Below are 14,204 nucleotides of genomic sequence, written 5' to 3'. Positions count from 1 at the left end.
TCACTATCACATGGCTGTTAATGGGATCTCACACAGTCACCAATGACAGACTTACTGTGTTTTTATCATGCGGGTGTGTGTGTGTGTGAGTGAGAGAGAGAGAGGTTTTGTACTGATTGGTCACACTGGTTTAGCTTTAGATAGATAGACAAAGATAGATGGAAAGAAAGAAAATATAGATACTTTATACCTTAGAAAACTAGTTTAGTAGTCGTTTTCAGGTTTTTAGAAGAAAACCGGAATACTTTGAGAGAAATTGTCCCTTCTTTCTCCCACATAGGCTATTTTGTGCGTAACACTACTTGACTACCACTCAACTTTAGATACGCTTTTCTACAGTACAGTACGGTAATTTGTGGACAACAATTGTACCACTCCCTTCATCACTGAGGAAAATATATTCAATTCTCGGTTCTAAGAGTAAGGTATGCTTATGGAAGTCATACATTACTACGTCAATCTTCAATCATCCAGGCTACACAAGATAACAGCACATTGTGCTCGATGCCACAAAGCCTGGCCTATTTCCACCACACAGGAAGTGTGTGTCGCTGCTTGCAGCTGACACTGTACACTGTGAATTCTGTGTTCCCTTTCATCTTTCTAAGTGGTTTCTATTTTGCCGTGGGTGCCCCCGTTCCCATGTGGCTGCACACTGCCGAGTGTATCGCATGCAAACCTCCCCCACCACTCCAGGCACTACTGGTTGGGCACGCATATCTGTGTTCAGACACGGCATGCGGTGACTTGCTGAGCACGTTATTTATGAGCACGTTTGCAACCTCCATCTCTCTCTCAACCAGTGTTTAGGTGTAATTACAGGGCTGCGATGTGAGACAGTATGCTCACTCCTAACTCCTGTTTTATAATGTTTGTTTTGGTTCTTTTCCAACTTTTTTCCCGTAGCCTAAAGGCTAAATGAACAAGAAGAGTATGATGACAGAGAAAACTGAGATATTACGTTGACATGTTTGTTTCGGTTTTTCTCTGACACATATCAGAATAGGCTAATTGAAAGTGAAATGTTATAGAGGAGTGAGGTAGGTTATGGGGGAAGTACTGGAACATTTAATATCCTTTAAAAAAAAAACATTCATCTTCTGGAACATTCCAGAAGACGGTTGGCCAGATAGTGTGCCTACTTGAAATACCTAGCATAGGTTTGGTCTGAGGCTCTGTGCCAGATAGAGAGGCCTATCTTGTGGCATGAGGCCCTTTAGGATAACATCAAGTTCTATTGTCATCATACAGGATATTTAGCCTACAATGAGAACATACTTGTTTTGTATAATGACACTGATTATACATGACACCTATAATATTCATACCGTTCAGACTGTGTTAATAGTTTGAATCCCTTTGTCCCTCTCTCTCCGCCTCTCTCCCCCTCTTTTCTGCCCTCCAGAGCTAGTCAGAGCTCTGGACACCCAGAAGATAGCGGTGGTGTCGAGCGGCCGGGCCCACTCCATGGCGGTGAGCGAGCAGGGCCAGGTGTTCGCCTGGGGGGCTGGTGGCGGGGGCCAGCTAGGCCTGGGGACCACCGAGGAGGCCGTCAGAATACCCAGGTGACCCAGCAGTAGAGCTCTGTATGCTGTTACTGCAGACACGTTAGCTCTGCTCAGTAACAGACAAACACTGCAAGCGGTGCATTAAAACAAACAGTGACAGTTTGAACGCTGCCTTGTCTTCTATAATTGCCCTGAGGACGTTCTTTGTTGCGGCGCCTGGAGTGGTCTTGAAACGCTCATTCCACATTTCAGGGACTGTTTGGTTAAGTGTTAACCATTAAGTGCTAACCAACTGTCAATGTTAACCATTAACAGTTACTCCCCCCTTCTTTCAACCCAGGTTGATCAAAAAGCTGTGCGAACATCGCATCTCTCAAGTCATGTGTGGCAACCAGCACTGCATTGCACTTTCTAAAGGTGAGAAGCCAATACAGGCTAGGTCTCTGTCCTATGCTACTCTCTACCGCTTATACAGAACATCAATATTAGCTTTTGCCCCCCCCCCCCCCTCCCCCCTCCCTCATTCTCCCTCAGACGGGCAGCTGTTCACGTGGGGTCAGAACTCGTGCGGTCAGCTGGGTTTGGGGAAGGGCGAGCCCGGCACCCTGACCCCCCAGCCCCTCAAGTCTCTCTCTGGGATCCCCCTGGCTCAGATCACCGCTGGGGGGGACCACAGCTTCGCCCTGTCCCTCTCCGGAGCCGTGTTCGGCTGGGGCAAGAACAGCGCCGGGCAGCTGGGCCTCAATGACGAACAAGGTGATCTCTATGATGGTCGCCTGCACACTAGGAGACGAGGCTTGTGGCCAAATAATCCAAGTGAACTGTACCTTTACACTTTGTTTAAGGTCTGCTTATTAACTGCCTATTAACCTGCTATAGCCAACCATGTCAAGAGTGCTATAGCTACATATACTACATGTATGTGAGCTTAGTGAGGACAGGTGAAAAATGAGGCTTCTAAAGGTGATGGGGATTTTGTGTTAATACTATCTCCCCCCCCCACAGACCGTGCTGTCCCCTGCCACATCAAGTTCCTGAGGTCCCAGAAAGTGGTCTACATCAGCTGTGGAGACGAGCATACAGCTGCCCTCACGAAGGTACACACCAACAACAACAACACACAATGACGCTCTCTCTCACAGGAATGTATCGTTGGCCTGCTACAGTACACACTTAACAAACGGAACGACGCACTACGAGGCCAAGCCAAGCCAAGCCAAACCTCACTGTTCTGGCTTGGATATTTTCTCTTCACACTGACCTGATCAGCACTGTTACAGCAACTCAGGTGGATGCCTACCCAGGCCAGCAGAGTAGGAACGGCTGTTATTTAACAACAATCACACCCTAAAATAACATTCCACTCACATTCCAGTCCTGTCGGTCAGCTATTCCTTTATTAATGTTTTGGGGCGTGAGACACGTGTGTGTCTAATTGTTTGCTAGCTATTTCAATCATTTCCATCTTGAAGGCCAATAAAAACTATTCTTTCATGGTTGTTTTTTAACCGGGGTCTGTCGGTTTGTCTGCCTGCCTGCCTGCCTGCCTGGGTCTCACACTCTTTCTCTCTCTTTTTCTGTCAGGATGGAGGTTTGTTTACGTTTGGGGATGGCTCGCGGGGTCAGCTGGGTCATGATTCCTCCAACAATGAGCCTCTACCCAGACAAGTGCAGGAGCTGATGGGCAGCGAGGTGTCTCAGATTGACTGTGGCAGGTACAGTACAACACAACCTCGGTGCACACTGCACAGCCAAACAACACACACAAAACACTACGCCACAGACAACACCACAACCCCAGCACAGTACAGAACTGCATAGCCCACAATCCTTAGGGAAGGGTTCCAGTCAGTCTCGAATAATTTGACACTGACCTGACACATCTCATTGGTCGATTACTCGTATTTCACAAGCACATCCCATGAGTGTTGTGCTACAGTATGTCCTCTTGCCTTACCTGTTTGTTCTAACTTCCTCATTCTCCTCTTTCTACCCCCTCCCTCCATCCCTCCCCCTCCCTCAGACACCACACCCTGGCGTTCCTGCCTTCCTCAGGTATGGTGTACGCGTTTGGTTGTAACACCCACGGCCAGCTCGGTACAGGGACGCGGGGAGACGCCAGGAGTCCACTCCCTGTCAAAAACGGCCTCTCTCTCCTCACAGGAAGTCCTCATACGTCAGGTGACTGCTGGATGACTTATGGCCAATCTATTATCCCTTTCGTACTATTGTGCTGACCTGAACTGGGCTGTGCTGGGCTGGGCTGGGCTGAACTGAACTGAACTGAACTGGGCTGGGCTGACCTGAACTGGGCTGGGCTGGGCTGACCTGACCTGAACTGGGCTGGGCTCGGATATATTTTCTTTTCACGTTATCCTTTCCAGTGCCGCTACAGCAACAGTAGGGAACAGCGTAACCAGGGCAACGCAGTAAAGTTCAGTTGAAAAGGTTAATAGTGGCAAGACAAAGGAAATATGGAAAATGTGCCCATAAACTTCACACACTTCCTGTTTCTAAGCACTGTCTCTGTGTGTTTCCCAACAAACCTACAGGGGTTTTATAACTGTCTTCTCCTGTCCATCATTTTACGCACAGGGACAACGATATGTTGAGACATAGAATGCTAGTATACCTGCTTTCATCGGAAACCAAAACGACCCATTGCCATGTGTATATGCCATTTAGCTGACGCTTTTATCCAAAGCGACTTACATTGCAGTGAGTGCATATATTTTTCAGTATATGTGGTCCCAAAGGGAAACAAACCCACAACCTAAGCGTTGTTAGCGCCATGCTCTACCGACTGAGCCACAGAGGACCATAAAGAGCCATGTGGCTCTTTACATCCTGCCCAGCTGAATATGTGTGTGTGTGTGTGTTAATATTTCTCCTGGTATTGGAGGTCAGCCGTCGCCAGTGTGTTGAGATGGGAGACTGAAGGTGTGAGGTGTTTTCAGAGGGGGTCAGGGAGGCAGATACAGGGATCCACACAGGGAGAATGAAGGTGTGAGGTGTTTTCAGAGGGGGTCAGGGAGGCAGATACAGGGAGACTGAAGGTGTGAGGTGTTTTCAGAGGGGGTCAGGGAGGCAGATACAGGGATCCACGCAGGGAGACTGAACGGTTGTTGTTGTTGTTGTTGTTGGAGCAGGTCAGACAACAGCACATACACACAACATAGGAACTACCATGATTTATGCCAGGGGACACATGCAGACATAATCTCCACTGTCATAGGCCCAGACCTGGTTAGGATACACTGTGTATGTCCTACTTGAGCTGTGCCTGATTTAGTTTGTCTGGAATAAATGGAATAGTAAAAAAAAAAAATTCAAGCACACACTTCAAATACTTCACACACTTGAAATACTTGTCATACGAATCTGTCCTAGGTCTGCAAAGCAGCACACCACATGTGGCTGTGAATATCCTCAGGAATATGGAGCAAACGGCATCATCAATCATTCATTTTTATATCAAGTTCAAATTGCATTTTATATGCAGAGGAAGGAGTGAAACGGAAGGAAAGAACGCATTAACCTACTTATGAAATGGCTCATTCAAAAGTCAAAGTATCAAAATAGCCTCGCGTAGTAAAATGTTTGACATCCAGGAGATGATTTAAATGTCTCCCCTTGTAATGAAATGTATCAGGTTGTTCTCTGTGGGTGAATTACAGCTCTGTGAAAGTGAATACTGGGGTATTTTGATTTATTAACCTCGACACGGTTCCTCTGCTCCTGTTAGTCATGTCGCCATCTAGTGGAGGGAATGAGAACCAGCTGAGCTGACCTTATACCTCCAATCGGGTTGGGGTGAATTTCATTTCATTTCAGGAATCGATTTGAATTCACAATTCAAACATTTAAAAGACTGTTATCCTAAAAAGCTTCTAATTTCCAGTTTATTGAGGAATGTTGAAAGCGAATACCCTGTCTGAAATTGATGAATTGTCATTTACTGTTACTTCCCGAATTGACTGAATTGAAATTCAACTGACCGTTATCCTCCTCCTTCCCCTTGCTATAACCAGAACATTATGCCGTCACCAAAATCAACTGCGGAGGGGACCACAACTTCTTATTGATCTCCGATGAAGAGGTAAATCGTCTCTAAAGGGACAATTCACATATTCACTGCACTCCAAGCATCAAATTACTTATTTTTTTAAATGTATCCATATCTCTGTCAAATCACAAAAATGTGATTTAAGAGTGCCCCACCCCTTTAACTTTGACCTGTGAAGTGAAGATGCTGCTGTTTTTTTTTTAGAAAGCATGTCAGTTCCTATTCTCTACCACTAGGAGGCATCGCTGCTCCAAGTTAGTTTTTGACTGTCTGTTAGCGCTAGATATGTATTAGAAACTGTCTGCCACAGATATCCTGTGTCCTTGCCAGGAATGTGTGTTGATAACCGCGACCACACACACACGCAATCACACAATCTCTCTCTCACTCTCCCTACAATGTATTTAGTCCTCAGGGTATTTATTTTATCTAAAAAGAGGAAAAGGAACCCACGCAAACAGCAGTCTGGATAGCATTGTGTTGTCTACAGTGGAAGCACTGTTATAATCATGTTTCTAAATGTAGCCATCAGTGTTGTGTTCCGTTATCTTCACTCCCCCTCCACCCCTCCTCTCCTGACTACAGAGTTCCGCCCCTCCTGAGGACTTCAGAGTCATCAACATTAGCAAAGGCATCACTTTGATCAACGATGAAAGTTTGGATACGTGGAGGGTGAAACTCATCGACAACACCGATTCCAGTATCACCAAGTGAGTCGGGTGACACGATGTTATTTAGGTTCCGGAAACTGATCTCAAAAGTTCCCAAGTCGATAGATTTGCACCTTCGCATCATTTTGGGATAAGATCTGCCGGTATTTGTTTGATCTTCTTGGTTTCAGTGGTTTCATGTGACGTCTAGTGTTGTTTATTTGCTTCTGTTTGTTCATTTCCTGGTCTCAACTCTGTTTACAGTGACATCATACTCCTGCTCTCCTCGACGGCCTGCTGGAATGCCAGCTTCCTGGACCAAAGGTGAGCGTAGTTGACCTTTGACCAGTGTTACCGTCCAAAACGTCTATTTTCCCTCCTAAATCATCCATTTTACCATCTGTGAGAGAGAGTCGGCCATTTTGTGCCGACTCATTGCCAGACACCTATCGCTTTGTGGATCTCTGGTACATCTTATTGGTGAAGGCAGGCCGTATAACAGAATCTGGGCGGAGCTTCAGGATGGCTTGCCACGCCCATCGAGATCAAGATCAAGAGGAGTGAAGGAGGACAGAGAGGAGGAGAATGGCTTGATGTGATTTAATGCAACCCCCCCCCAGAGATTCTCATGTGACTCGTGGGAAAAGGGAGAGGGGTTCAAGAAGGACAACAAAATGGCCTTATTATTATGCTTGTACGGCTGACGCAATCATCACGTGCTGCATTTCAAAATTGCTGATCAGCGTGAAGGGAAAGATCCTATCTAGACACACACACACACTCTGAGATAAGCCTCACATTTTATCGTTTATGAGAGTGAATCAGCCATTTTGTGCAGACTCATGGCCAGATGCCTATCGCTTAATTGCTGGGAATGACCCTTGGGACCCCATCAATAATGCTTTCCCCTAGAGGGGAGCAATAAGCACCTTACAGCCTGCCCTCTGCTAAAACACCACCTTAATCTACTGGATTTTACAGTTACATAAACACTAGTGCTGTCAGTAATATGAATGAAAATGGAGAGAGAGAGAGAGAGGTGGGGAGAGGGAGAGGGAGAGGTGGGGAGAGAGGGACAGAGAGGAAGAGAGGTGGGTGGGGAGAGAGAGGTGGGGAGAGAGAAAGAGAGAGAGGTGGGTGGGGAGAGAGACAGAGAGAGAGGTGGGGAGAGAGAGAGAGACAGAGAGGGAGAGAGAGAGAGAGGGACAATTTATTGGGTCAATGATAGGATGGAAGAAGTAAAAAAAAAAAAAAAAAAAAAAAGAGAGAAATATCCACTCAAATATGTCCTATGGTTTTCACATCTGTTATTGTTTGTGTGGGCGGCGAGGTAGAGTGAGGGCGCCCATTTGGGAAGAACATGTCCACCCGAGAACGATTCCTGGTGTTCCCAAAACTTGGCTGGATTTGTGTCCTTAGAGAAATTACAGATTGGAGTGGTGGAGCAGTGCTGTTCCCCTGCATGTGCTGTATCATTATCTGGGTTAGCGCTTAGCACCGCTACCTCTCTGTTTACCAAACACTCACATCCAGCCAAATCTGGCCAAGATTTATTGTGGCTAAATAGAGAGCTTTCTATCAATATCAATGGGTTGTACTGTAAATAGTGCCTGTCCTTCATACCGTGAAGCTTTCCGGGCTTTGTGGTTGTGGGTGCTGTGTGCGTGTGTGTGTGTGGTTGTGTGTGTGTGTGTGTGTGTGCATGCGTGCGTGCGGGGCTTCCATACTCGCTAGGCCCGACCAGAGCCCACAGGATAAAGAAATCTGGTTCTGAATCTGCCTTAATACCTGGCGGATGGGGGGACGGGGAGGTGGGGGGGACGGGCTTCGCACTCCTTTGTCCTCTAATGATCTCACTCTTCAGTTGATCTGCCACTCTGTGCAGTGGGGGGGGGGGTAGGTCAGCATAGAACAGTGGAGGAGTCAACAGAACTGACCTCTTTCCATCACTGCTACTGTACCACACAAAGACCCTGGAATTAGACCAGCCATTCATGTGCATCTCCAATGACGTCTGTAAGCCAAATTAAAACGGATGATAAGTCCAGGCAGTTAATCATACAGGACCGAATCCTAACTTGAGATCCACGTGCATACAGTAACTCTTGAGTTTCACGTGAATCACCCACTCAGGTGGATGAGAGATTTGCGTCAGACTTTTGAGTTATCTGCATTGACCTAGCGTTAGCATCCACCCATGCTGTATGTGGGTTTTGTTTGGGCCGTTGTTTAGGCTCCTCTCAGTGTGTTCTTTGTTTCTCCAGTGACGACGGCCACTTCAAAACCAACCCTAAGATTCCCGGGATCAACCTCAACTCAGTCCGACTGCTGTTTGAGACCCTCAGCAAGCCGGCTTTCTCCAGACTACTGGAGCAGGTAACTATTGTCTCCTCTGGTATCCCACAACTTCAGAGCACCACTGCACCTTCCCTTCCCTTATGCCTACAAGGACATGGGGTTCATCTCCGTAAACTAAAATGGCCGTCTCTCCCTCCACATCTCCTCTCCATCCTCTGCACTGATCTCAAATCACTGGATTGGTGAAAGCAACATGGGAGATGCCATACTTGTGGAGTTGGGGCCAGTTTGTCTTTGTCTTTCACATCAGTATCGATGAAGGAAAGGAGACAAGGAGAGGAAGCGTCTTTAGACTATTGAAACTCACCCCTAGTTAGTCCTCTTCATCCCCACTACCCCCCTGTGCAAGTTTCTCTCCTGAAAATACATTTTAAAAAAACATCTTCCTTTCTTCTAGCATTGTGACTGCCAATGGCCCCCTGTCTGAGCATAGATTACTTTTTTCTTATGATGACTGATGGATAGATGATTCACTCACTTAGACAAATGTATTTGTTGTAAGTCGCTTTGGATAAAGGCTAAATGCCATAAATCTAAATGTAAATGTAATGTCCTTGACTGTTGTACCGTTGCTTTCCTGTTGTCTGACAATAGAGCTGATCAAATGTCCTGCGGCGAGCAGTCCGAGCTCATAGCCAATAGCGCCATTTACAAATCCACATCCCCAAGTGTGTTTTAATTGGCAGAGTAACCCTCTTACACGGTCACAGCGGTTTTTTATTTTGACTCAAATGCAGTATTTTAATCCAAGGACACAAAGCGTTGTGTGTCTGGCTTTGGAACACCCCCGCGTTTTCCCTATGATCCACAGTGTGAAGCCGGAGCAGGCCAGGAACACATAGAAAGCACTTTGGACGAACCAACACGGGGGGGGAAATTGGGGGAGAGAGGGGGAATATACTTTTTTTTTTTTTTTTCTTTCACTTCTAAAATAGTACAATACACATCATTTCATTGAGGTCAACAGACCAGGGCTTTTGTTGGTTTCACACAGCATGTTTAAAGGACTGAGTCACGCTGTCCAAAGCTAGCCTGGCCCACTAATCATATGTTAGGGATTTGGAGGTGCGCCTCAACCAATCTTGATTTATTGTGTTGTGTAAAGACCAGGCTACAGTACAAACCGCTAAAGGACCTCTCCCATAGGCTGGCCGTTGATGTTTCTGTCATGCTGCCATCTCCATCTAATCCCTGCCAGGGATTTGTATAAAAAGCTACAACCTGCGTCTTGACAAACATATCCTTCTGATACTGTATGCTTATACAGTAGCTTTGACGAGATTACATCCAATACCTACTGTGTCAATACAATACAAGCATTGTTGTCTAATGACTCTCGCCCCCCCCCCCTCTCCCTCTCTCCCTTCTCTCTCTCCCCCCCTTCCCTCTCTCTCTCCCTCCCTCCCTCCATCCATCTCCCCTTCGCTCTCTCTCTCTCCCTCCCTCCCCCCCTCCCTCTCTCTCAGGCCACTAAGAGTTTTGAGAGCCTGCTGATCCCCCAGCTGCCCTGCTCTCCCCCGGATGTGGAGGCCATGAGGATCTACCTGATCCTATCAGAGTGCCCCGCCCTGCTGGAGTCCAAGAACTACATCAGCCTCACCATCCCCCTGGCCATGGCCATACTCCGCCTGGACGCCAACCCCAGCAAAGTACTGGGTAGGGGCACACACACACATGCACGCACGCTCGCACACACATTAAACAATAACACACACACACACACACACACTAAGCAATAACACACGCACAACAATAACACACTCAAGGGTGTGCTACAATATATCTAGGATGAGAGATTGTGAAGACTGTGGATATTGGAATGGCTGGAATGCTTCTCGGCCAATCACAATGCTTGATTTGATCAACCCGTTGTATAAACACACACACATACACACACACACCACCTTCCATGATGCTCTCTCTCTCTCTGAGTCCTCTGCCCTTTCCCTTCCTTGGACATGTGCAGCTGCAAGCCTCTTCCCCATCTCTTCCTCCTGCTATTCCCCTTCTCCCCTCTCTTCTTCCTCCCTCTCTTCCTCCTGCTCCCCCTCTCCCCTCTCTTCCTCCTGCTATTCCCCCTCTCCCCTCTCTTCCTCCTGCTCCCCCTCTCCCCTCTCTTCCTCCTGCTCCCCCTCTCCCCTCTCTTCCTCCTGCTCCCCCTCTCCCCTCTCTTCCTCCTGCTATTCCCCCTCTCCCCCTCCTGCTCCCCCTCTCCCCTCTCTTCCTCCTGCTCCCCCTCTCCCCTCTCTTCCTCCTGCTCCCCCTCTCCCCTCTCTTCCTCCTGCTATTCCCCCTCTCCCCCTCCTGCTCCCCCTCTCCCCTCTCTTCCTCCTGCTCCCCCTCTCCCCTCTCTTCCTCTCTTCCTCCTGCTATTCCCCCTCTCCCCTCTCTTCCTCCTGCTCCCCCTCTCCCCTCTCTTCCTCCTGCTATTCCCCCTCTCCCCCTCCTGCTCCCCCTCTCCCCTCTCTTCCTCCTGCTCTCCCCTCTCTTCCTCCTGCTCCCCCTCTCCCCTCTCTTCCTCCTGCTCCCCCTCTCCCCTCTCTTCCTCCTGCTATTCCCCCTCTCCCCCTCCTGCTCCCCCTCTCTTCCTCCTGCTCTCCCCTCTCTTCCTCCTGCTCCCCCTCTCCCCTCTCTTCCTCCTGCTATTCCCCCTCTCCCCTCCCTCCCCCTCTCCCCTCTCTTCCTCCTGCTATTCCCCCTCTCCCCTCTCTTCTTCCTCCCCCTCTCCCCTCTCTTCTTCCTCCCAATCTCCCTCCTTGTTGTGGCTCCTTGTGCATTTCTCACAGGACTTTTAAGGACACAGATCCTCTCCACTTCTGTCAGACACACACACACACCTCTGTCTGGATGGCAACCCCAGGGCTGGGTAGGAGGATATAGACATGCACGTACTGCACCTAAAAGCACAGACTGGCACATGTTCATACACACACAGATATACATGCTCACGGCCACTCACGCAAGTACACGCGTACACACACATGCAGGCACGAACACACATGTAGGCGCAAGCACGCACGCGCACACACACACACACACACACACGTTCATGCATGGACACTACAGAGAGATAGACACAGAGATGCACGCTCACGGCCAAACATGGAAGCACGCACTCCTACTGCACAGCTAACGGCAGCCAAAGGTTGGTTATATAACCCACCATAATCCCACTCATGAGCACCGCACACGCTACTCCCCCGGTCTCAAGCACTCCCTATCACTGCAAATCGTCTCTAAAAGCTTTTGGGATCTGTCCAAATGTCATTTAGCTCAGGAACTCTTACAGTTAATCTTGGAATGCTTTAACGAAACACAGGCGGGGGATAACAGCTTAATTATGTAATGAGACGCGGAAGAGAAACAGTGCTTTCGATAATCAAACGGCTGCTATATTCGAACTTGGAGCTGGGAAGGTTGTGCCTGGACCGGGCCTCGGATGACCGATACGTTACAGAGCCGCTCTGAAACAAAACGCTGCACACAGAACCTGTGGTGCGTAGGTCAAACATGAACCAAATAGCAAATGGCGGCGCAAAACAGTGGCTCTTCGGGGCGCTCAGTGGCGTAGCACACTAAGGCGCATACCGTATCATCTCAAGGTCCCTGGTTCGATTCCGGCCATCGACATATCTTGCATGTCATCCCTCCTCTCTCTCACCCATCCTTCCTGTCAATCTCTACTATCTCTATCCCAATAAAGCAGAAATGCCCTAAAAACATATATTTAAATTGAAATAAAAAAATAAAAACAGTGGCTCTTTACTTGAGCTTCCCTCTTGGCCTGGTCTCCGGTATATGTATACATAAGGTCTCGATCCCAATATAATTAAGACGCATGTTTAGCCTGATTTTGAGTTGCATATATCATATAATAATATATGCCATTTAGCTGACGCTTTTATCCAAAGCAACTTACATTACAGTGAGTGCATACATTTTTTAGTATATATGGTCCCAGCAGGAATCAAACCCACAACCTAAGCGTTGTTAGCGCCGTGCTCTACCAACTGAGCCACAGAGGAGTTGTGTTTCCTCTCCCCCATAGACAACTGGTGGTGTCTGGTGGATGGGAGTGTGTTCACCAGGCTGGTGGACATGTATAAGAGCATCGTGGTGTTCCTGTTGACGGGGGGCAAGGCCCTGCTCATCCCCGTGTTCCTGGAGAGCTACATCAGCGCCACGCTAAAACTTCTGGAGAAACTTCACAAGGTAATGGGACGAGCAAGTTGACTGACAGGAAGTTTCCCTATTCACAACATAGTCGGAAAAAAAGGTATGAACTTTTCCCCCCCAAAAAAATATGACTTGAAAATATTTTTTCTGCAACACTTGATGGTCAGCTTATAAACAGCTTATAAACCATAATTACATTGTATGTCATAAATAACAGACATATACCTTAATATTATAACCATATTATAATGTTTACACCGCGTTTATGAGCAGACCCTCCTCTGACATCTTACCTTTTATCAATTCTCCTGTGTTTGTTATGAATGGGACCATTGATGTTGTTTTCCAGGTGAACCTGAAGGCCAAACACGTGGACTATAACCGCTTCTACATCGCTGACATCACCAGCCTGGTCGACATCCAGGAAGACTACCTCAAGTGGTTTCTGAGTAAAGCAGAGATTGTGAGTGCTGTACCCCTCGTTCTCACTCCCTCCCTCTCTACCTCCCTCCCTCCCTCACTCCCTCTTTCTTCCTTTGAGGAAAACAGGTCTTCTTCTCCCTACCCCCTCTCCCTACCCCCTCTACCCACCCCACATGCCCCTCTGTCACCCACTGTCAATCTTTCTGCCCTTTGTTTTGGTCAGTCAGAACCTTGTGTTCAGGAGCATGTTGGGCCAAACAAATGTAACTTATTATCTTTTCTTCTTCTCTCATTCTGTTTTTCAGAAAATGAGAGCACCACCAGTGCAGGTACTGTCATAGCATTCAGCTACACGGCATATATAGCATTTCCAAGTGGCGAAAACGCCCGTAACATCAAATTAAAACATTTGAAATCCATCTATTTCATGTGTTAGATGTTTACGTTCCAATCGATTTGATTGGCACACACCTCAAATCTAAGAAAAGCATCTCTTAATAATCTCTGATAATCTCTCCTCTTCCGTCCAGAGCTCAGTGACTTTATGTGCCTATCCATTTATCCTGAATGCCCAAGCCAAGACCACCATGCTGCAAACAGACGCCGAGCTGCAGATGCAGGTAACAAAACCAACCGCTTTTATATTTATTTATTTATTTACACGAGTTGAACAATATCCCTTCGAACTGATAATTTTACAGTTTTTATAGAAAACGATATTCATATGTGAAAATTAGGGCAGTCAATTCATTCGATTCATTTGTTATTAGTTGATGATTCTACCGATTAATCTGGTGTATTATTTTTCACCTTGTAATGTCGGTGGTCAGAGTTTTTCGAAAAATTTCTAGAAACCCAAAGTGGGGCCTAAACAATACGTGGGGGAGAAATCAGGTACTTTACAAGTTAACAATGAAATGATGGCCTCCAAACCAAAAGTGTGAATTGCCATTCCCAAAGGGTGCCAATTGCTTGAACCAAGCTTCCTAAGTGACACTCTTGTTTACTTGTCTGCATGTCCCT

General features: G+C 47.3%; 1 protein-coding gene across 1 annotated transcript in view; it reads left to right on the top strand.

The window, feature by feature from the left end:
- Positions 1-14,204, top strand: part of herc3 (HECT and RLD domain containing E3 ubiquitin protein ligase 3) — a 30,682-nt gene that overhangs the window by 2,213 nt on the left and 14,265 nt on the right. The window contains exons 3-17 of the mRNA XM_083693244.1: positions 1,406-1,565; positions 1,849-1,925; positions 2,043-2,264; positions 2,514-2,605; positions 3,093-3,223; positions 3,532-3,689; positions 5,540-5,607; positions 6,160-6,284; positions 6,489-6,548; positions 8,489-8,600; positions 10,049-10,238; positions 12,631-12,794; positions 13,108-13,221; positions 13,487-13,510; positions 13,712-13,801. Of these exons, the coding sequence (XP_083549370.1) occupies positions 1,406-1,565; positions 1,849-1,925; positions 2,043-2,264; positions 2,514-2,605; positions 3,093-3,223; positions 3,532-3,689; positions 5,540-5,607; positions 6,160-6,284; positions 6,489-6,548; positions 8,489-8,600; positions 10,049-10,238; positions 12,631-12,794; positions 13,108-13,221; positions 13,487-13,510; positions 13,712-13,801 (1,787 nt within the window). The remainder of the gene's footprint in view (positions 1-1,405; positions 1,566-1,848; positions 1,926-2,042; positions 2,265-2,513; positions 2,606-3,092; positions 3,224-3,531; positions 3,690-5,539; positions 5,608-6,159; positions 6,285-6,488; positions 6,549-8,488; positions 8,601-10,048; positions 10,239-12,630; positions 12,795-13,107; positions 13,222-13,486; positions 13,511-13,711; positions 13,802-14,204) is intronic.

Source organism: Argentina silus (genome assembly GCF_951799395.1).
Source record: "Argentina silus genome assembly, chromosome: 21".
NCBI classification, from domain to species: domain Eukaryota; kingdom Metazoa; phylum Chordata; class Actinopteri; order Argentiniformes; family Argentinidae; genus Argentina; species Argentina silus.
The sequence above is the reverse complement of the archived record's forward strand: the minus strand, read 5'-3'. Positions and strand labels throughout refer to the sequence as shown.